This window comes from Glycine soja, chromosome 2, assembly GCF_004193775.1.
Source record: "Glycine soja cultivar W05 chromosome 2, ASM419377v2, whole genome shotgun sequence".
NCBI classification, from domain to species: domain Eukaryota; kingdom Viridiplantae; phylum Streptophyta; class Magnoliopsida; order Fabales; family Fabaceae; genus Glycine; species Glycine soja.
This window is the reverse complement of record NC_041003.1, coordinates 45258346-45280683: the sequence shown is the minus strand read 5'-3', so window position 1 is coordinate 45280683 and position 22338 is coordinate 45258346. Positions and strand designations below refer to the sequence as shown.

General features: G+C 32.6%; 3 protein-coding genes across 11 annotated transcripts; 2 read left to right on the top strand and 1 right to left on the bottom strand.

Moving 5' to 3' along the window:
* Positions 1-4967: 4967 nt before the first annotated feature.
* On the top strand, positions 4968-5387 carry LOC114376789 (zinc finger protein 4-like). Its single transcript, XM_028335069.1, has one exon. The coding sequence runs from the start codon at positions 4968-4970 to the stop codon at positions 5385-5387; it is 420 nt and encodes a 139-aa protein (XP_028190870.1).
* An 8090-nt stretch (positions 5388-13477) lies between these two features.
* On the top strand, positions 13478-17153 carry LOC114397923 (zinc finger protein 4-like). 9 transcript variants are annotated; one of them, XM_028360022.1, is made up of 4 exons: positions 13478-13618; positions 14269-14377; positions 14678-15817; positions 15945-17153. In XM_028360022.1, exon 4 carries the CDS (start codon positions 16066-16068, stop codon positions 16837-16839), a length of 774 nt encoding a protein of 257 aa, XP_028215823.1. In that variant the 5' UTR covers positions 13478-13618; positions 14269-14377; positions 14678-15817; positions 15945-16065; the 3' UTR covers positions 16840-17153. The 9 variants fall into 9 exon arrangements, with proteins under 9 accessions (XP_028215823.1, XP_028215848.1, XP_028215798.1 ...); XM_028359997.1 differs by lacking the exon at positions 13478-13618 and having other exon boundaries at positions 14016-14377; positions 14678-14942; positions 15072-15817; XM_028360047.1 differs by lacking the exon at positions 14678-15817.
* A 2995-nt stretch (positions 17154-20148) lies between these two features.
* LOC114376784 (fasciclin-like arabinogalactan protein 2) lies at positions 20149-20661 on the bottom strand. The gene has a single exon (XM_028335056.1). The coding sequence runs from the start codon at positions 20659-20661 to the stop codon at positions 20149-20151; it is 513 nt and encodes a 170-aa protein (XP_028190857.1).
* Between the last annotated feature and the right edge of the window lie 1677 nt (positions 20662-22338).

Sequence of the window (22338 nt, the reverse complement as noted above, 5' to 3'; positions counted from 1 at the left end):
TGCCACGAGAAAGACAGAAACAGACAGCAGAAAACGAAGAGCGTTTTAGGCAAAAATCTGAGCTAGTGGGTCTGGAATGCAACGGCAAGCGTACAAATATCCACAAACAAAATTCTCTGGCAGCACAAAAGCTAGCCCAACTATTATGTGGACCTGTGATATTTTTTTTATCAAAAAATGAAAACCACCAGTTGGGCTATTGCTTTCTGCACTTCTACTATTGCTTCTTGCATATCTCATTACATTAAGAAAAACTCATTTCCAAAATGCAATTTTTATTTTGGAATTGGTTTTCTATAATGCAATGGGAAATGCAAAAAACAATAGTGGGAGTGCAAAAAGTTTTATCCCACCATTTCTTGTAGGTTTGTTTTATAGCCCAACCCAATAATTATGGTTGTGCAAACGGTAAAAAATTGTTGATGTTTTTTACTTGTTAGGAAAATTGTTTTTCTTCCATGAAAAAAAAATATTGTTGATCTTGGTTAACTATTGTAGTGCTTTCTGAGCTGGCTAGCACTGCATAGCGTTCAATATTGATTTACGATTCAATATGGACCATTAAAGTTGGACTTCTTCTCTTGCAGGCTCAAATAAGTATCGTTTATGGGCTTCATGAGGATCCAAGACAATAACTTATTATCTAGTGCAACTGTATGTGTTTTGAAACCGAAAAAGCTCATAGTAATTCTACTTATAGTTACTACACTCCCAAATTTTTATTATTAATTAATCTGTCTGAGAATAGTTACAGCAGGGAATTCATTCACTAAAGATTAGTTTTCTCTTTTTGGTAACTTAAAAATGGTTTTAAGTTGCTAAGTTAGATGCATTGAAGACGTCTAATTCCAGACTTCCAATGATCAGTGAAAGAAATTGGAGCGTATGCTCGTCATTGAGCTGGAATTTAGATCTTGTTATGTTATTGAATAACAAGGCATAATTACGTTAAAAGAAAAACACAATTTTTATCAAACATTATCATAACGGATTTAGGCCTACAATAAAGAACAAAACCAATATACATTAGTCCAATTTCACTAAGCCCAAATACAAGTCCAAAATAATATAAGTATAAGAATTGAGAATCTTATGATCTTATACCAACTCCCATACAGTTACAAAGCATGAGATCTAACAAGTAAACTGTTAAGCAATGTCTAACACCAATGGGATTCACGTTAAGAGAATATTTTCCTGCATTATCACTTGAAAATTAGCATAAGTAGTCACTTTTGTCCCTTGATATGTAATTCGTTGACAAATGCACCGTTAATAAAATACAAAATTTAATCCCTGAAAGTGTAAAAAGTGCGACAAATATATATTGCCGTTAACTTTCGTTCGTCACCATTAATAAAGTCACATATGTGGCACAGAAGGACAAATTTGTCACTGAAATGATGACCAACGTGGATTGCCAACATAAGAGCATATTTGTCATAATATTCTTTTTTGACTTTTCATCTTTTCATTCCACTGACACATAGATGACAATATAAAATTTATTTCCCGAAAGTAAAGTACGACAAATCTATTCGAATGTTAACAATAGATTATGACTAATGGTTATTATTATTATTATTATTATTATTATTATTATTATTATTATTATTATTATTATTATTATTATTATTATTATTATTATTATTATTATTATTATTATTATGTGTTTATAATTTAGTGTTCATATTTGTTTAGTATTTATGTAATATATTTTTTAAATTTCCTGTTAATATATATTATTTTATTATTTTGATTTTCTTGTCAAACCTTAACCTTTACAGTTAAAAAAAACTTTATCTTATATCTTATAATTTTATCAAATTTCTACTAAATTTCTCATTTTTAATCTTTAAAACTATTTCATATCTTAATTTCAACTTAAGTAACCTTATATTTAGATTGAAAATAATATGTCGAGAGTTTTGAGTAGAAAAAACACAATCGGCTGCGAGATCAAATTTATTTATTTTAGAAAAAAAAATTTAATCAACTTTTTTTTTAAAAAAAATGTCTCATAAAATTTAAACTAGATAAAACTAAAGTGGAATTTTTTAAAAAAAAAGTCTCACAAAATTTAATCAATTGAGTTATCATTTTAAAAAATAAAAGTATTTTATTTCTTGAAATTTTTTGTTTTTTCAATTAATTATTAATCTTTATTATGTGCTCTTTCATAATATGCCAAATAGAATGCAAGGTCATTGCAGCCTCTAAATCAGCGAGAGATATAACTCTACGTTTCGCAGGTAATAAACCTTTGTACTAATTTTTTTTTGAAGTTAACATCTGTATTAGTTTGAGCATTATTGTATTTTTTATTTAAATTTATTTGGATTCTTTATTTGTTAGTAATTGTTTTTTCATTTCATTTATATTATGTATAATAAGTGTTGTCTCGAGTGGAAGCACATAAGGTTTATCCATGTGATTCTTTCATATTTGAGGTATATATATACATTTTATTGATTAAGGAAAAATACTTATAATTTCACTTTAGTTTTATCTAGTTTAAATTTTCTGAGATTTTTTTTAAAAAAAATAGTTGATTATATTATTTTTTAAAAATAAATAAATAAATAAATTTGGTCATGCGGCTCATTGTGCTTTTTCTACTCGAAACACTTGACATATTAATTTCAATCTAAATATTAGAGTACTTAAGTTAGAATTGAGATATAGAATAATTTTAAAGATTAAAAGTGAGAAATTTAGTAGAAATTTGATAAAATTATAAAATATAAGATAAAGTTTTTTCAACAGGTTTGACGAGAAAATCAAAATAATAATAATATATATATTAAAAGACAATTCAAAAATATATTAATAGCAGTAAATTACAAACACATAATAATAATAATAATAATAATAATAATAATAATAATAATAATAATAATAATAAGTTACAATATATTATTAACTTCCGGATATATTTGTCATACTTTTTATATTTTCAGGGACTAAATTTTGTATTTTGTATAATCAGCACTACCTATATTTGTCAGCGGGTTGGAAGACGAAAAGTAAAAAATATATTATGACAAATATGGCCATATGCTGACAATCTAGATTGACAATCATTTCGGTGACAAATTTATCCTTCTCTGCCACGTAGGCGACTTTATTAACGATGACAGACGAAAAATTAACGGCATGATATATTTGTCGCACTTTTCTTCATTTTCGGGGACTAAATTTTATATTTTCATCATTTCGAACGCATTTGTCAGTGAAATACACATTGAGAAACATAAGTCACTATTTACCCTAAAAATTACTACCAATAATATTTGCTTGCCCATGCCCAATCGTACAAGTATAATTGGTGTTTAACTAATACTACTAATAAGTTTTGTACACTCTAGTTAAGCGGGTTGTTCATCACGGCAAAAATATTTAAGGATTACAAAAGCTTACAAGGCAAGCTCTTCAATAAGTTGGAATCATGAACAAGTGTTTGAGAGTAATTTGAACATCGGAAACGGCATTGCTATGAATGCTTATCAAAATTGAGCATATGCGGCTAATCCTTTGTCTCTGGTGGACACTAACTAATCAGCCCTACCTACATGTTTATGGTAAACAATTGTAAAGTGAGGAACAGAGGAAGCATGAGATGAGAATATATTAAAAAGGGTCACCAACCTAGTGGAGGAATTTGCTTTATAATAATATGTCAGTAGGAGTAGTAGAGTGTAGTAGTTATCAACTAGAGTTATTATGTATACATTCAGGGTTAAACTTCTTAACTAAAAAAATATTTAAGGTCACACCTTACCTTAGTGTTTCAGAAACATAGAAAACTTAATGACCAGTTTTGTTCCAAGACAGTTTTTAGGTGATTTCAGAAGCAAGCTACTTTCACTTGATCTTGAAATTTGAGAAGGTACGTAACACTTGCACTGCATCTGTGTACTTAAGTAAGCACTGGTTGTCTTATTTTACTTTTCCACTTTAGCTTTTCTCAACTCTTTCTTGAGTTTTAGATAAGTCTGAATCACTGAATAAAGCAAATAGTTTGTGGATTTTACCTTCAAACTTCATATCATGCCATCAGTGCCCCGTTTTGCCACCACCAAACTCTGCCTCGCTAGCCAAGGCTCCAAAGTAATTTTCCTCTCTAAACTATCACAAAGTAGGCCTTTCTTTGTTGCTAAACTGTGTGCTTATTATACAGAATGGAAATCCAGGTAGATTTAGTTCTAAATTTTGGAGGGATGAAGATGAAACAAGCATCTTCATGCAATTTTTTGTTTTTTGATGTTGTTGGATCTCCATATTAATGTTTTTGTATTTCTGCCTTGGGTGTTGAATGGTGGTCTTTTCGTCTCTAAACTTTGATTTGCACTTACAAACTGATGGAGTTCAGGTTTTACCTGGTTGCTATGTTCTCTCTCTCTCTCATCAAGAGATTGAGATGCACTTATGACGTTTAACCTTCTAAGTCAATGACTCCTTGGAAATATATAATCAGAAAGAATCTCCGTAGCAGATTCAACATTGATTTCAAATTAGATGTACTGTGTTACTAATATATAGATTTTACTGCATATAGAGCCTATTTTTGTCTTCGATCAGAGTCACCCTACTTTTTAGTGTTTGTTTCTTTTACATTTGGCTGGCCAAACATATCATGAAACAAACAAGCACCAAGTAGAAATTTTTTTCAAGCAGTGAAAAATACATGAATCACAAACATGGTACTTGGATGATGTGTATCTAGTAATCTTTCACAGTATCAATATTGCCTCAAGATTATTTATTTGTTTTATTTGCTCTTAGGATTGCCAAGCATGAGCTTATTGATTTTCATGGCTTACCCAAAATGCAGGATAAAATAAACATCCCAGTGCAAGCTCAGAAACAGATCTTAATATCTTATTCTGAACACTGTGGTGGTTATTGGCTAATAATTTCCAATTGTATTTTGTAAATTAGCTTTCTAACTTAAGCACAGCTAAAACATGAAACCAAACTTTGATCCTGAAGTGGAGGCTAATGCAGAAGATGAATCTGAGGTTTCTTCCAAAGTATCTATTCAAGAAGCCTGTAATGATTCTTGTTGTGACAATCTCATTAACATTTCCAACATCACAAATCCAATAGGGATTCATCCTAATTCAGAAGCTATTTCACTTGACTCAACTCTCAACTCCATGAATAGTGAGCCAGGGGAAAGAGATTCAATAGGATTCTCATTCTCAAGCAATGAACCTGCCTCTCAAACTACAGCACCAACCATTCCACGAGTCTTCCCTTGCAATTTCTGTCAGCACAAGTATATCAGCTCTCAGGATCTTGATGGACTCATTGATGAACACAGGAGGGAGAGAGAATTAGCAAAAAGGACAATGAGAATGACATTTTTCTCTGATGGTTGCTAGTTTTATTAACAAGTATTTGAAGTCTAAAGGTTGAGCACAATGTGTATGAAATGTTGTAAACTTTGAGTTTTTCGAGTTCAATTCCTACTAATAAACAAAATTAATGGTTAAAACGTATTTAGTAGTCTTGATCAAATTTTTAATTATTTAAAGAAAAGATAATTTTCTTTTTGAGTTATCAATATATTTACAATTTCATTTCTTGATTATATGCATGTGTATATACGGATGTATCTACATTCTACAGTTTCAAAGTTCATTGAAAGGCTGCAAACCTTGAATACATTGTGCTCAAATGTTTAGTAACAAATTTAATTTAATCATGTTTGAATGTATGAACTAACGAAACTTTGCGTGAGCTCATGTGCACCTCTCGTTGCAAACATAAAAAACATTTGCAACTTTTTTATTTGAGTACCATTTTTATTCACGACGAAAAATATGAGAACGCAAGTCTTTAGGTGCATGAGATAAACAGAAACAGTCAACACTCAACAAAAGGTGATCCAACTTCTCTTGCTGGCTCAAATAAATCTATTGTTTATCCGGTGAAACTGTATGCAATTTGAAACCAAAAAAACTTATAATAACTCTACTGAATACTGACAGTTAATACACTCCCAAGATTTTATTATTAATATGTCTGGGAATAGTTTGAACAGGGACTCATTCACCAAAAAATAGTTTTCTGTTTTTGGTAAATTTAAAAATGTTTTCAAGTTGCTAAGCCGGTTTATTGAAGACGTCTAATTCCAGACTTCCAATTATCGATGAAAAAAATTGGGGAGTATGCTCGTCATTGTGGAATTTAGATCTTATTAAGTTATTGAATAGCAAGACATGATTACATTAAAATAGAAAAACGTTTTTTTATCCAACATTGTCATAATCTGACTTCTATGAGATAACAAAGGTTGTTTTTTTTAGGCCCGGAAGAAAGAATAAAACCAGGCTATTGCTTCCTGCACTTCCTTTTTGTCTTTCAGAATCGTCAATCCGGAATGTAATTTTTCATTCCAGAATGCACTCCCTCTTTTTACTTCCTGACTGTTCAATTTGAAAGGTCAAAAAAACATTCCAAAAAGAGTGCAGAAACAACTTGGAAAGTACTGGAAACAACCATCATAAAACCAATATGCTGGTCCAATTTCTCTAAGCCTAAATACAAGTCCAAAATAACATAAATATTTTTTTGTCAGAAACTTTTGATTCTATACCAACTCACATTCAATTGCAAACTAAAAAGCATGAGATCTAACACGTAATCTGCTAACAATGTCTAGCACCAATAATAGGATTCACATTTAGAGAAAATTTTCATACCTAATTACTTGAGAATTACTACCGCAGCCTATAAGAAAATATTGTAAATAGACTATGAAGGTATTAGGTATATTTTTTTCACCCTTACAATCTTGGCAAACACTACTTTAAGCGTTGAAAGTCTCTACTAGTATACCATCAGAATTCAGCTTGAATAATCAGAGGAAATTCCGTTTGAATATTCTTTCCACTTTAGATTGGTGCTCAACAAACTCTTTCATGAGTTGTTGGACTTCAACCCGAAAGAAATTAATAGGGCCTTTGGGGTATCTAGTTCTGAAGATATGGTTCTTGATAACAAGGGGGCTATATGTTCTACGAATTCAATCAATCCGAGTAATTTTCATTATCTTTTTCTTTTCTTTTCCTTTCTATATAAATTTAATTCTAATTCTTTGGATCCTCGATCTAACTGGATTGCAACTTGACCTTCTCTTTGTTACTTCACTCTTTTTATATATATAAAAAAATCATAATCGAAAATAATTGGACTAGACTAGAGCCACGGGAGAGCAAGGATAAGGATAGAGATGCAAGGTCATACTCTGACATGGAATCGAATTTTGAGACTTCAAAAAGGATTGAATATGGCCTCTTGAGTCTTGACACAAATTTGAATTAAGGTAGCAAAAACTAAATATGCTCTCCAGTTTTATTAACTAGTATTTTAAGTTTAATGGTTAAAAAGTATTTGGTAGTCTGTAGTCCTGGTCAAGTTTTTAATTATTTAAGGAAAAAGTAAAACCTTGAATACACATGTTTCAGTACTACTGGAGTTGAAGTATGCGTTTTAAATTCACAAACATTATATTAGAGAGAAGGTAATATAGTGGCACACAAATTAGCTAGACTAGCTTTTGTTTTAGGAGAAAGATGTTGGATAGATGAGGTCCCTTACCAATTGGACCTCTTATTTGAATCTGATGTACAACAATCTATTTCCACCTTGGAATAAAATACAATCTTTCTCCTAAAAAAAAAGAAAAATAATTTTGTCAGGTACAAATATAAAGCTTCCATCGTCTCGTGCAGTTGTTTTGGCTACATTTTAGCAACAGAATCATTGATATTTTTATGATCAATGGTCTCATTACCAATAACATTTGCTTCACCATGCCCAATCGTGCAAGTATCATTGTTGTCTGACTAATATTAGTTTGGTACCAAAATTCAACTCTGATAGCAAAGTGGGTTCATCACGGAAAAATTAGTTAAACATTATAGAAAGCTTACAAGGCAAGCTCTCCAATAAGTTGGAATCATGAACATGTGTTTGACAGTAATTTGTACATCGAAAAAGGCATTGCTATGAATGCTTATCAAATTTGAGCATATGCGGCTAATCCTGTCTCTGGTGGACACTAACTAATCAGCACTACCTACATGTTTATGGTAAGCATGAGAATATATTAAAAAGGGTCACCAACCAAGTGGAAGAATTTTCTTTATAATACTAGTAGAGTGTAGTAATTATCAACTAGAGTTATTATTATTATGTTATATTTTCAGCACAGCAATGTTGATACCAATGCTGATTAAGCTATGCAATTAAGACTTTATAATATGAAGTGGGGGGACCAATTTTGGAGACTAAGGTGGTGGTGACCAGCGGCGTCTTGGGAGATGAATAAAACGACGGAAAGATGAACTTGTCTCTAACTGCCATGACCAAAAGGTAGAGTGTCACTTGGTCATGTGCCATTTATGTGACAGGGTAAAAGCAAACACAATAGGATTATTGATAGACACGATTAATTAAATTGTGTTGTCTTTGGTACTGTCTTATACTTGTGTTAGTTTCTTGAGAGAAAAAAAAGTACTGTTCTATTGCATTGTTTATTCCACCACTCTTATGGACAAATTTTGATTGGACAACGATCCAACATACGTGGCTAGGTTGCATTTGTTGTGGGTTTTTTTAATGTTTATATTGATCACTCTTTCTGATCTAGTTGAGAAAATCACTAACCTGCTTTTTGGACATGTGCTTAGGCCTTAATGGGCTAATTAGTAGGCATTCCCCCTAGCCTAGGAATTCTTTTTAGTGCCCAAAGTCATAGAAAATTTTGCTTTGATTTGAGAAGCATATATGTCCTTATTTCTCCACTACTTTCTCTATCTTTTTGGGTGTTAAAAGACTGTTCCCCTTTGAACATGTGCTTAAGCTTCTAATGCCCAATTAAAATATATGTTATAATGTCTAACTTTGGCTAGTTCAACCCAAAAGCATAATGCAGGATCCAATTTTGTGAAGATATATTCTTCATAAAGCACTTTTTGCAAGATAGGTATACTTTTTTATAAGCCCTGCCTTGTCAGCCCTTTAGACAAGTGCTTCTCTCTAATATTCTTTCTCCATTAATTCATATTGTTGCTCTGAGTCTCCTTCTAATTGTTAACTATTTTTTATGGCCAATGCATGGTTGGTGCCTCTAAAACTACATTGAAGTATAAATGCTGACATCAAATGGAGTTATGAAAAGGCAAGAGCTTGTTGCCAAATTTTGTCTGTCTGAAGCTTCTGCACTAACTTCAGATGGGATCCTATGAACTATCTGCTGCTATACCTGTGCAAAAATACCATTTCGTAGTTTCTTTTTCTAGTTTGAACTTTGAAGCAGTGGAATCTTAAATAGTGACAACCTTAAAGTGAATTTGATCACTTTTTATTTATATTTTTGGAGGAGAGTTTAAATGATTGATCATTAATATGTTAAAAATCACTGATATAATATGATATGATTGACAAATAATCATATTTTGAAATATGAATTCAAGAATTTGATCTTTAAATTTGTATGTATAGAAAAAAAAATATCTTAACAAGAGATTAGTCTCTTACTCTCAACTGGGATCCTTGGATAATTTTTTTCTTAAAAAAACTAATTAATTTACAGGAAGATTAATTCAACCTTGCCAATGCTTATATTGTGCATATGTAATTAGCTAGCTAGATGGGTCAAGTGCATAATACAAAATTAGTACGGTTGATATATATAATGTGAAAACTGAAAAGCAATGCTTCAACTAAGGGAATTGATAAAAAAGAAAAAAAAACTAAAACTAAAACTAAAACTAAAATCGAGGTGGTTCCTTGACATCTGCTAAACATAGAAGTGTGTGAAGACAGTGTTGTATTTATATGCATTTATTTTTACCAAGTTAGAAAAATAAATACTGGAATACCGACAAGAGATACTCAAATCTTTTTGCATTATTTCTAAAACCATATTTCGATGTGTTGTAAGCATATTCTTCCAAAACTATCTCTGGATTCTTTTTTGTTGCATTGGAGTACCGTTGTGATTGTACCCATACAATAGATCCCATGTTGGATCCATTATCCATATGATGCTCCAATCGCAATGGCTTATGTATATGTGCACAGTACCTACTGAAAAATGTGTTAGAAAATTAGCTTTTATATATTATTATACTTTAGCTAAAAATAGGACATATATATTATTCTACTTTGTCCATCACGTAATAATTGATGTTACCACCAACCACATTTTAATGTATAATAATTGAAAAATATTTAAATTCGTATCCATACTTATCATGTTTTTTTTTTAAAACGAAAGAAAGATGAGTAATTAAATAGTTCAAGAAATAACACGGTAAAGACATTCTACACTGCATTCAATAAAAAATATAATGTGTTAATTTATTGATAAATTTATCAATTCATTCAAATAGTATTTTAAAACGGTAAAATTGAGTATCGAGTCCACATAGATTTTAACTATACTTAGAGTTTGTATATGTTCAATTTTAAGTAATTAATGAATTAAATTCAATATTGTTCGAATAATAATACAAAATGTAAAGTTCAACATAAATAAAGATAATTAAGTATAACACATTAAAGACATAGAACACAAACATTTGGGATGAGTTGTCAGTTGAAGCATACTTATGGAACATGTTGGGACTTAGCCTATTGAAATTATTTTTGATGCAATATTAAGTATTTTTTACTATTTAACGTTATTCTGATTATTATCTTCATCCACTAACCTATTTTAGCCATGATCTTTCATGTGAAAGAGCCTAAATTACCTAATTTTACTCTTAATCTCTTAAGAGTTAGATTAAATAATTTGCTTTAAGAATAAAGATGCATAAATAAGATTAAATAATATCATCATATCCTTAGACATGGATTACCTAGATGTTCTTTTTAAGTTCTTAGGAGATAAATATTTTTCAATGCACAAACCCTATAACACTACATGAGCATGAGGGATTAAACCATAAACATGATGTTAAGCACAAAAAAGAGACAATAATATCAAAATAACATTAAATAGATAATTAGAATCATTACATCAAGAGTGTTTGGTGACTAAACTTCCAACAAAGAGTGATTTAGCTTCTCATTGTCATAAGAGACTTACTAATACAAAAAGAAAACAAGAGGTGTGGAAGAGAATAAAAGAAAATGGAGGAAAGGATCCCCAAGTGAGTGAATTCTCCTTCTTCTCTTGTGCCCTAGCTCCTTATTTGGTCCCAAAAAAATTGTCCCCTGGTTTCTTCCTTTTGTTCCCTTCAAAATGCAACACAGTCATGTTTTTCGACAATGATTATGCGTTAAGCTAAGTCTGCACCTGCACGTTAAGCACAAATGCGAAGTCCAACTGGCATAAGTGACCGTGTGCTAAGCTATCAGATGTGAGCTAAGCTGCTAGATACGCGCTAAGTTGCCAAAGACACATTAAGCCTAGCCTCTAAATTGGCTCCTCTCGTTGAACGGTTGTTGACGCACTGAACGCGCTACTCCAGTTCTTCAACCCTCTTCCAGGCCTCCTACTATGTAATTCTACACAAAAAATTAATGTAAATTAATCAACTTTAGTATCTACGGGATAAAAACTCAAAAGAAATTAAGTTCCTAATGTTTTAACACAAAAAAAACAATAAAAGAGAGAAAAATTAGATAATTTCTATGTGATTTAAATATTCAAATTACATATGCATAGTAATTATCAATATGTATGATATATTTGTTGATGTTTATAATAATTAATTATTTTAAAATTATATTTTTCACAATTTTTTATTGATCGATGGTGTAAAAACTTTTTATCTAAAAATTAAACTCTTTAAAGATTTTTAACTACACTTTTTTTAGAAAGAACTAATAATATATATTAACAATATAAGAGATTTCTATACTGTTATCAATTAGAAATTCCCATATATAATAAATTTATATATTTTAATAATAATTATCTTAATCGTATTTCTAACATGATTTCTTATTAGTGCAACAACTCTTTACACTTTCAATGTATAATTGTAAATTCAAATACAAGGCCTGGCCTCCTTTCATGTAATAAATTCAAATTATTGATTTAGTAATACTAAAAAAACTTATCAACGATTGAAATCAAACTTTTTTTTTACCACTTAAAACACTCTTGTGAGTGTGGCCACGCAATAATTGTACACAAGTTATGGTCAGACAATTGCATGTGTAAGTAAAGATTGTTAATTATTTCAAATCATATTAAGGGCATGACTGATATTAAATAACTGAAGCAGCTAGCTTTCCCTTATAGGATTGTGAATGATGATATTGTTAGATAGTGTAGCATGATGGATTTGTGTGACCCAAATATTCATGCTCGTGCTCACAATTGCAAGCAAGGGATGACAACTCGCGTGGCTGAAATTAAAGATCAAAGGAAAGAAAAAAGGGGCGCTTCCTAGCTAGTTGAAAAGAGCAAATGTTGTATCTATGGCCATTATGTTTCTATAACTTCGTGCGTGGAATAATGGACCATCCCATTATCTTCTATAAACTGTCATGTCAATGATGGAGATTGAAGGCCATGGAATGGAAACCCTCCAATCTTCTTCCTTTCTTCGATGGGTCGATTATATCCACTTAGTTTCCTATATCCTACGTAATGGCACAAATTGTTATCCTTTTGCCCGAACAAAGAACCTTATATGTTCCAATTCTATTTGACAGTTGTTTTAGGTATATTTTCATGCGGAATAACTTGATTCCGGGTAAAATTGTCCAACTCTTGTTCTACCACGAGAAAACCTATATATTTTTTCTTGTATTAATTGGAGTTTCACATCATTAATTTGCATGATTCTTTAAAACAATTTTTTATTATGCAAATTAGTAAGATAAAATTTCAATTTTGATTGAAAGCAAATACAAAAATACATAAGGAACAATTATCTTAGTGTGTCCATTTTACTATAATCTTGGAAAATAAAGCCAAATTTATTTATTTATTTTAAAGGAAGAAAAAAAAAGCCAAACGGTGCTCTACATGAAAAAATTAATAACAATATGCTATAATTGGTGTCTCTTTCTAATGTTATCTTAAACTTGAAAGAAAGTGGAAGGACCGAGAGTGTTTAGCTTGAGCAAATACATGAATTATTATAAACCTATTTTTTATTCTTATTGATAAAAAAAAAAGTAGAAGAAAATTTTCAAATACTACAAGGATGAAAAGAAAAAGAAAAGAAAAAAAAAAGGGGGAGGGGGTTCATAGTTCATAAATACTAAATAAAACGGTTGTTGGGAAAGGAAGGACACGGGTTCTATTATTTATTGTCAGTGGAGTTGTTAAGAAACAAATGATGTTATATCATAGTACATGGGATCATGAATAAATATATGCTAATGCTATGGTCTGAATAGGATGGGGAGAGTTGTTATGTTGGACGTGCTAGATGGAACCAAACATGAGACTTTGAAATCTGACCCATGCATTGTGGTGTTATCTGAAACACTTTTGAAGTGGTGGAGATGGAGAGAGAAAGAAAGCTAGAGAATCTTTGGTGGGAATAATGACTACACTGTTGTTGGCTTGTTTTTCGGTTCTTTCTCATACCATGTACGATCAACCTAGTTGTAGTTTGAACTTTTTAAGCAGGTAAAGCAGTTGTTATTTCTTACTTGTTAACTTTCTTAGAAAAAGCCCTGCAAAAAGGAGAAAAATAAGTTTGATTTCTATATACTATTTGTGTAAATAAAAACTTTTGTATAATTAACCAATTAGAATTATAATAAACTTATCATGACATAATTTATAATTAAATAATAATATAAAATATGAGTGCATGCATAAATTATTTACTAAAAATAAAGGTATGCTAACTTGTATCATCAAAAGACTCTATCGGACATGTTTACCTCAATTTATCCAACATGATATATGAATTATTGTAAATCTTTTTATATCTATGATAAAAAAAATACACTCAAAAGACTGTAGCATATTAATTTGATCATATCTCCCACTCTCTATCTTTTTATATATCCCAAAACCCTCCTTTTCCTCCTCTGACTTCTCTGTTCCCCAACTCTCCACTTCTTTCTTACCTGTTCTTTCCCATAATTAAACATCAATACCCACCATCTCTATGTCTCTCTCTCCCCCATTTACTCTTCCTTGCTTTTTATTCCTTTTCAGTTAAACTTCTTAATTAAAAAAAATATCTAAGTAAGGTCACACCTTACCCTCTATTAGTGTTTCAGAAACATAGAAAAACTCAATGACCAGTTTTATGTTCTCATAAACAGTCATATAGCTAGGAAAGCTACACTGGGAACAGATGTCTCCAATTCCAAAGCAGTTTTTAGGTTGATTTCAGAAGCAAGCCACTTTCACTTGATCTTGAAATTTGAGAAGGTATGCAACACTTCTTGCACTGTCATCTGTGTAATTAAGTAAGTACTGGTTGTCTTATTTTACTTTTCCACTTTAGCTTTTCTCAACTCTTTCTTGAGTTTTAGATAAGTCTGAATCACTGAATAAAGGAAATGGTTTGTGGATTTTACTTTCAAACTTCATCTAATGCCATCAGTGCTGCCTCGTTTTGTCACCACCAAAATCTTCTTCTCTTGCTAAAGGCTCCAAAGTAATTTTCTTCTGTAAACTATCACAAGTAGGCCTTTTCTTTGTCTCTAAACTGTGTGTTTGTTTATACAGATTGAAAATCCAGGTAGATTTAGTTCCAAAATTGGGAGGGACAAAGATGAAACAACTCAAACAAGTGTGTGCATGTAATTGTTTGTTTTGGATATGCTGATGTTGTTGGATCTCCATATTAATGTTTTTGTTTTTCTCTGTCTTGTGTGCTGATTGGTGGTCTTAATTGTCTCTAAACCTTGACTTGCACTAAAAAACTGATGGAGTTCAAGTTTAACCTGAGTGCTGTTTTCTCTCTCTCTCTCTCTCTCATCAAGGGACTGAGGTGCACTCTTGACGTCCAATTCTCTAAGTCAATGATTCCTTGGAAATATATAATCAGAAAGAATCTCCATAGAAGATTCAACATTGATTTCAGATTATATATGTTACTAATTGTAGTTGACAATGACAGGAATTTGATTTCCTGGATTGTTGATGATACTTTGGCCATGATGAAATGTGAAAACACTAATACTGGCTAACTATTAGTTCATGAACTTGGTGGCATGTCTCCTTTCTACTCTATGGTTATTCCACTTTATCACTTCCTTGCAAAACAGAAGGTAAGATAACAAGCATATGTGAAGATTCAATCAAGATTAGCTCCATGCTAAAGGTATTGCAGTTGTATTCTCCAATCTGAATAGGCATCCATATCTAGTTACACCTTAATTTCAAATATTCAATCATACATTAGTAAATTGTATGGTTTTGAATGTTCATATTCAGCAATCAGCGTTCTTGTTTATCTGGATTTTAAATTTTTGCTAGGTAAAGTCTGAAAAAGCAAAATCTATGATAGTTTGATTTTGTGCTCAAAATCTAGAGTAGTATTTAACCATTACGTTTGTTACCAAATCTGTCATAAGTCAAATAATCATAAATTCTGAAAAATACAACTAAAACATGATTTTGTTTGTATTTTTGAGTATGGGGTTATGGCCACTGCTACGCAACCAATTTTCTGTTACCAATAGCTTTTACTTCATATAGAGTCTATTTTGTCTTCTATCAGAATCATCCTACAATTTAATGCTTGTTTCTTTTACATTTGATTGGCTAAACATATCATGAAACAAACAAGCACCAAGTAGAAATGTTTTTCAACCAGTGAAAGACTGAAAGTCCATTTTCAAGGCACATGAATCACAAAACATGGTACATGGATGAGTATCTAGTAATCTTTCACAATATCAATATTTACTCAAGATTTTTTTATTTTTGTTTTGTTTTGATGATCTGCTAAATATAAGCTGATTGATTTTTATGGCTTACCTAATTGCAGGATAGAGTAAATATCCCAGTGCAAGCTCAGAAATAGATCTTATTCTGAATACTCTGGTGGTCAATAGCCACAGCCCACTTCTATTTTGTAAATTAGCTTCTAGCTTAAGTACATCTAGATCATGAAACCAAACTTTGATCTTGAAGTGGAGGCATGTGCAGCATATGAATCTGAAGTTAGCAGCCAGGTTGCTTCCAATGTATCTATTCAAGAAACCTCTATAGGTCCTTGTAGTGACAGTCTCACTAACATTTCCAACATCACAAATCCAATAGGGATTCATCCTAATTCAGATGCTATTTCACTTGACTTAAGTCTCAACTTCAAGAATAGTGCGCCAGGGGGAAGAGATTCAATAGGATTCTCCTTCTCAAGCACTAGCGAGAGCAGCAATGAACCTGCCGCACAAACTACAGCAGCAACCATTCCACGAGTCTTCTCTTGCAATTACTGCCAGCGCAAGTTTTTCAGTTCTCAGGCTCTTGGTGGACACCAGAATGCACACAAGAGAGAAAGGACATTAGCAAAAAGGGCTATGAGAATGGGATTTTTCTCTGAAAGGTACGCCAATCTAGCATCTCTCCCTCTGCATGGTTCTTTCAGGTCCTTAGGAATAAAGGCGCACTCTTCACTGCACCATGGTTTCTCACCAACAATGAGGTGTCCTGAGATAAAGAACAATGCAAGATTTGATCAAGGGTATGTTGGCCACCCGATATTCTTGGAGGATGATGAGTCAGATTTGTTGTGGCCTGGTAGTTTTCGTCAAGTTGCTGAGGCAGGTGATAGTCATCAGAATTTCATACTGACTGGAAGTTCAAATTTGAGTTTTACTGAGGTGAATCCACCTGTAGACATAGATAACTCAACACCAGATTTGACTTTGAAACTTTGAAGGAGGTTATTTGGTATGGTTCTGACCTTGAGTTGTCTTCTTTATTGCTATGTTATAACACAGTAAGACATGCATGCAAGGGGCCATGATTGCCAGATTGATTCCTATACTCAGTTGGGTTTCCTTTTACTTTTACTCTCATTTTCAGTTTTCTGTTAGGAATCTTGCTTTGGTATTTTGCTTTTTATGTTTCTCATTGTATAAGAGCTCCGGGAGGACAATTTTGGAGCTTCTGTGCTTGTTATATAAATCATGTTATCCCTTCACTGTAATTATTGAGCTTCTATGCTTTCTGTCTTTGTTTCTATTCTGGATTATATTGACCATTAAACTCATCTTGTTAGACTAGTATTTAGCTCCTTTAGTTCTGCATTTTTTGGATGAATTAAGAACCCATTAAAGTCATAAAAGTTGTACATTTTATTTTTGTGGATAAATTTGATACAAGTTGTTAGGAGGATGTGTGAGTGATGTAAATCTTCAATTCCTACGAATCAAAAAAAATTATGGATATTTTGCTGCTATCATCTTGGAGGTGGTCAAGGCTACTTGCATTGACTAGTGAAAATCCACTCTTCATGGTATGTTTGGCTTATGACAATTTATTACCAAACCAAGAAGCATAAAAAACGCCAGTAGGAAATAGAAAATAGAATGCTTAATAACCACAAATATTTTCAATAACCTTCGGACAGTATTGGGAACTGGTTCATTTGTTAAGTCTGCCTCCAACACGTAATAACTTGGATTTTCTGTCCCATTTTCTTGCTGCTTGCCTTGGGCAGGTCGTACCACGCAAGTTATTGAATCAAAGAGAATGAAAAGGATGAAAGAAAATGATTCTCATACATTGACTAACTGATATGAACAATAGATCTTAATATACACACTTACAAGTAACTTGTGTACATATTGAAGTAACTAGAATAACAGGTATAACTAATTTCAACTAAGTACATTAATGGTAATACTCTCTCTCCCTCGAGATGGGAGGAAGATGTTCTGAATGCCTATCTTGGTTAATAACAGCCAGAATGAGGATTTTGGCAGAAGCTTTGTGGGAAGGTCAGACACTTGGTGATGAGTAGAGAGACATGAACTAAGCGAATGGTACCAATTTAAGACACAAAAACCAGTTGCGGATTTCCTAGTATCAGAACAAGCTGCACAATCAAAATCAGCATAAGCCTGTAAATGAATTCTGGACTTAGCAGCAAATAGTATTCCCTGACAAGGAGTGCTTTTGGTGAGTAGTGCAAGGTTGAGAGACAAATTGACTCAGGTTATGCACTGCATAGCTGATGTCTGGTCTTTATATTCTTAGGTAAAGTAAGTAATCTGCCAAGTGCCAATAAGGTGTCGATCTCTATAGATGCCATGATCAGATAGAAGCTCATAATCAGATTATGTTAATTTCATATTGTGGTCCATAGGGGTGGCAGCCGGTCTACATCCAAGAAAATCTGTTTCTTCGATTAAAGAGAGGGCATGTTTCTTTTGTGAGAGGAAAATGCCTTCGCTCGATCGTGCTATTTCAATTGTCCAAGATGTTTAAGCTTACAGTGAGAGTAAGGAGTAATCACTCCTTGATGTCCTGAAACCATTGTCTAGAACCGTGGGAGTGCGATCTACGTGGTCAAGAAGATCTTCTAGGTGCAGTTGGTGAGTTGGATGGAGATGGATTTTATGTATCAGGTAAGGTGTCTGAATTATGGTCTGGTTGAAGACTTAAAGCAGGATTTTGTGATAGGAAGTTTGGTGGAGGGGAGGAAAATTGAAGGTGATCTGGTACGGGGCATGGGACATCAAGGTCGGGAAACGGATCAATTGAGGTTGGTCTGATGGGATTTGTTTGAAAGGAAAAATGTCCTCATGGAAGCAAACATCTCAGAAGATAAAAATGGTATTCTTTTCAATATCATATAATTTGTAGCCTTTGTAACTCATGGGGTGTCCAAGACAAATACAGTAGCTCCTGTAGGAATTTTGTGTCTTTGATGGAACTGTGGATGAATGGCATAAACATCCAAACACTCTAAAGGTAGTGTACTGTATCTCCTTTTGATAAAGAAGTTCAAATAAAGACTTGTTCAAAACTGTTGAAGGCAACAGTGTAGACACAATACCCCCAAAATGAGATAGGCACATGTGATTGGAATTGTAAAGATATGGCCACTTTAAGGAGATGATGATGTTTTCTTTCAGCTATGGAGTTTTGCTGAGGCCATTTCCACACCGGAGAACTGATAAGTAACACCTTTTGGTGTAAAAGTCTGTCATAGCTAATTCTATTTATAGTCTATGAAATCAGAAACTTTTTATGTTAGTGGCAAATTGATTCTCTACATAGGCATAAAACTGTGTAATTATAGTAGGAGCTTCTGATTTGTGTTTCTTTAGAAATAGCCAGGTAAACCTGCTATAGTCATCTACTAGCAGTGTGGATTAAATCAAACACACTATCAAAAAAATGATTGTCGGAATGAAACGGTAACCTATTTGACAATGGAATGCATATGTAGGATGCTTATAAAAAATTATATTGTTTTTATTGTTTATTGGATTGAAAATTTTATAGGCCAAATGAACAAATCTTGAGTACTAATATAGTGGAACCAGTCTGAAGAATACAGAGTCCATCTTGAATGCTACCCTTCGTAATCTTCTTCATAAACTTTAAGTCTTGAATGAAAAAAAAAAAAGAACTCGGAAGTGAAAACTTTAAGTATAAGAGTCTAACGAAGAGCTTAATGGCAGCATATTAAATTTGAAAGAGTGTATGTAGAGAACACTAAATATTAAAAGGTGTTTAACTTGAACGCTGACAATTTCCAACAACAGGTACTTTTGTAGTGTTGGGAAGAAAAACATAAGAAACGTCTAATGTTTGAAGAGTGAGAAAGAAATTCCTAAGATGGCATATAATGGAAGTTGTCCCTGAATCTAGAATCCAAGAAGTGGTGTGAATTGAATTCAAAATAGAAGTGGACAATGTGATAATTGTTTGGACAAAAAGGGTAAAGATTCTGAGTGGCAGTAGCATCGGAATTCACAGATTGTGTCTGAGAAGATATTGACTTGAACTTATAATTGGGAGTGGGAGGGAATCCATGTAACTTAAGCAATGATCAACAATGAGTGTGACCGTGGACCCCACAATGAGAGCAAGTAGGACTATTATTTCTTCTGATACTTTGCCATAGGATTCTTAGCAAAACATTTGAATGAAGTCTTGACACTTAATAGCAAAGGCCAAGTATTGTAATTTGGAATGAATTTGTCTTTATACTCATTTTTGCAAATTAGTTTCTATCTTTTTGAAATGTAAAAAGTAGTTCCTATATTTACATAAGTGTTAGCACACTGTATTATTATTGACAATTTCAATGTCATGTACACTGTTGTGTTGACTTTGGTCTTGAGGTTCACGTCTTCCCCTTCACTCTGCACCGTGAAGTCGTACTTGTTCGCTCCCTCTATGGCCAGAATGTTCAATATTTCGTTGCTGGACTTGAGCATATGCAGTGACTCGTATACGGGAGTCGTGTGGTATAACAGAAGTGAAACCTTCTGAGCTTCGGTCAGGTTCTTGTACTTTGCCGCGAAACCGCTGACGGTGCTGTGGGTGGGGCAGAAAACCGTTAAGCCGCCGTCAACGTTTTCCTTGAAAGATGGAAGGGCCTTGGAGCCTCTTAGAAGGTCCGTGAAGGCCTTGCAGCCTTGTTTGGACATAATGGAGATCGGGTCGATGGCGGAGGGGGCGGCGGTGGGTGCCTCGGAGTCGGCGGCGCTGATTTGGAGGACGGAGATGTAGTAGGGCATTTCCTTGACGGATTTGACGTAGAAGGAGTGGAGGGAGCCGTCGTTGTCTTCAGCGGCGAAGAAAATCTATGGTATCCTTGGAAAATTTAAAGGTTTTGATGCTTTGAGAAATTATTTCCCTTTCTCTCTCTTTTGGTTGTGTAAATAAACTCGTTCAATTATTGACTCAATACCAAAGCTCCTAGATTTCTTTTTTGTTGTTGAGAATATTTCTGAATTGTTCATGCTTCAGAATATGATGTTGAAGTATGTTTTGCAAGTAAAATATTTCTTAAAACACTGGTAAAAGGTACTTATCAAATGGGTTATATATATATATATATATATATATATATATATATATATATATATATATATATATATATATATATTCTTTCAACTCTATCTATCTATCTCTCTAGGTGTCTTTTGGCATTGTGTGTCCATAGGAATTACTTGAAGGCACTTCTTGATGCAATGGGAGGAAACTACGCCAATGTATAGGAATTCTTGATGATATGTAGAGGACTTCCTATTGCTAACACTAATCTGGATGCACGGCTTCAATCTCAGATAGCCAATCAGCTTCGATTTCAGCAGACTGCATATATATAGCAACAACACTAATCCGAGCCAATGATTGGAATTGGAAGCAAAGGATGGCAGTGGTATGAAGGCAGTTGCTGCTACACCATAACCTACTCAGATTAATTGCAACCCAGCTGACCAACAAAAGTTGAGTATGACAATAAAATTGATAGTGAGGGACAGCTATGGCCATAAATTTGACCCAATCCTTCAAAATTCTTTCATGTTAATTAAAATGATCAGAAGGGAAAACTATTTTATACGACCCCAACCCTTCAGTAGAATATGATTACTTCATTCAGGTATTAAATTTGCCCAAGACTTATGATTATCACCAAATGCCTGCACCCTTCATTCAGGTTCTATTAAATTCAACATTAATTAATGCTCATGTTTGGATATAAGTGCTTATGGACAAGTTTATCCAAACAGGACGTCAGGACCGTTTTGTTTCTGCATGTTACTTGTTCCTTTTGCTTAGATTTGCTACTTTCCTTTTGTAGATTAAGTTGCTGAAAATACTTGCGTTACTGGGAAGTGGCAACAAGCAAGCTAGTGAACACATGTACACTGCAGTGAGAGGCTATGAAACCAATACAAGAATAGGAATGATGGATTTAAAAGAATTTGAAGTATCTTCCATTGTTGAAAAAGCTTAGTAATTCCTTCTGAAGCCAGTTTGAATCCAAGAGAATAAAGAGGATGAGAGAAAATTATTCTTATTAATTATCTAACTTCTATGTATACAACATATCTTTATATACATACAAGTAACTGATGCACATTTAAAAATAATGGCATTAAAAGAAATTTATTTAATCAAAAACTAATTTTCTTTTTTAATTATTTTTTTTACTTGAATTAATTTTGATACAAATTATATTAATGATGACACACATTATCTTTTTTAACAGTAATCAAATTAAGTGTTATATAAATTATCTTTTTATTTAAATTTAAATTAGTGAAAACATAAAATTTTATTTTTCATTATAATCAAAATAATATCATGAATTGATTCAATTATAATTAATAAAGGTAATTTTTATAATAATTAAATTGATTATTTTTATAAATGATAACCTGTATCTAAATAATTTTGATTTTAAT

Bases quoted from the DNA above. Each gene is read 5' to 3' on its own strand.
- LOC114376789 (XM_028335069.1), top strand. From the start codon at position 4,968: ATGAAACCAAACTTTGATCCTGAAGTGGAGGCTAATGCAGAAGATGAA.
- LOC114397923 (XM_028360047.1), top strand. From the start codon at position 16,066: ATGAAACCAAACTTTGATCTTGAAGTGGAGGCATGTGCAGCATATGAA.
- LOC114376784 (XM_028335056.1), bottom strand. From the start codon at position 20,661: ATGCCCTACTACATCTCCGTCCTCCAAATCAGCGCCGCCGACTCCGAG.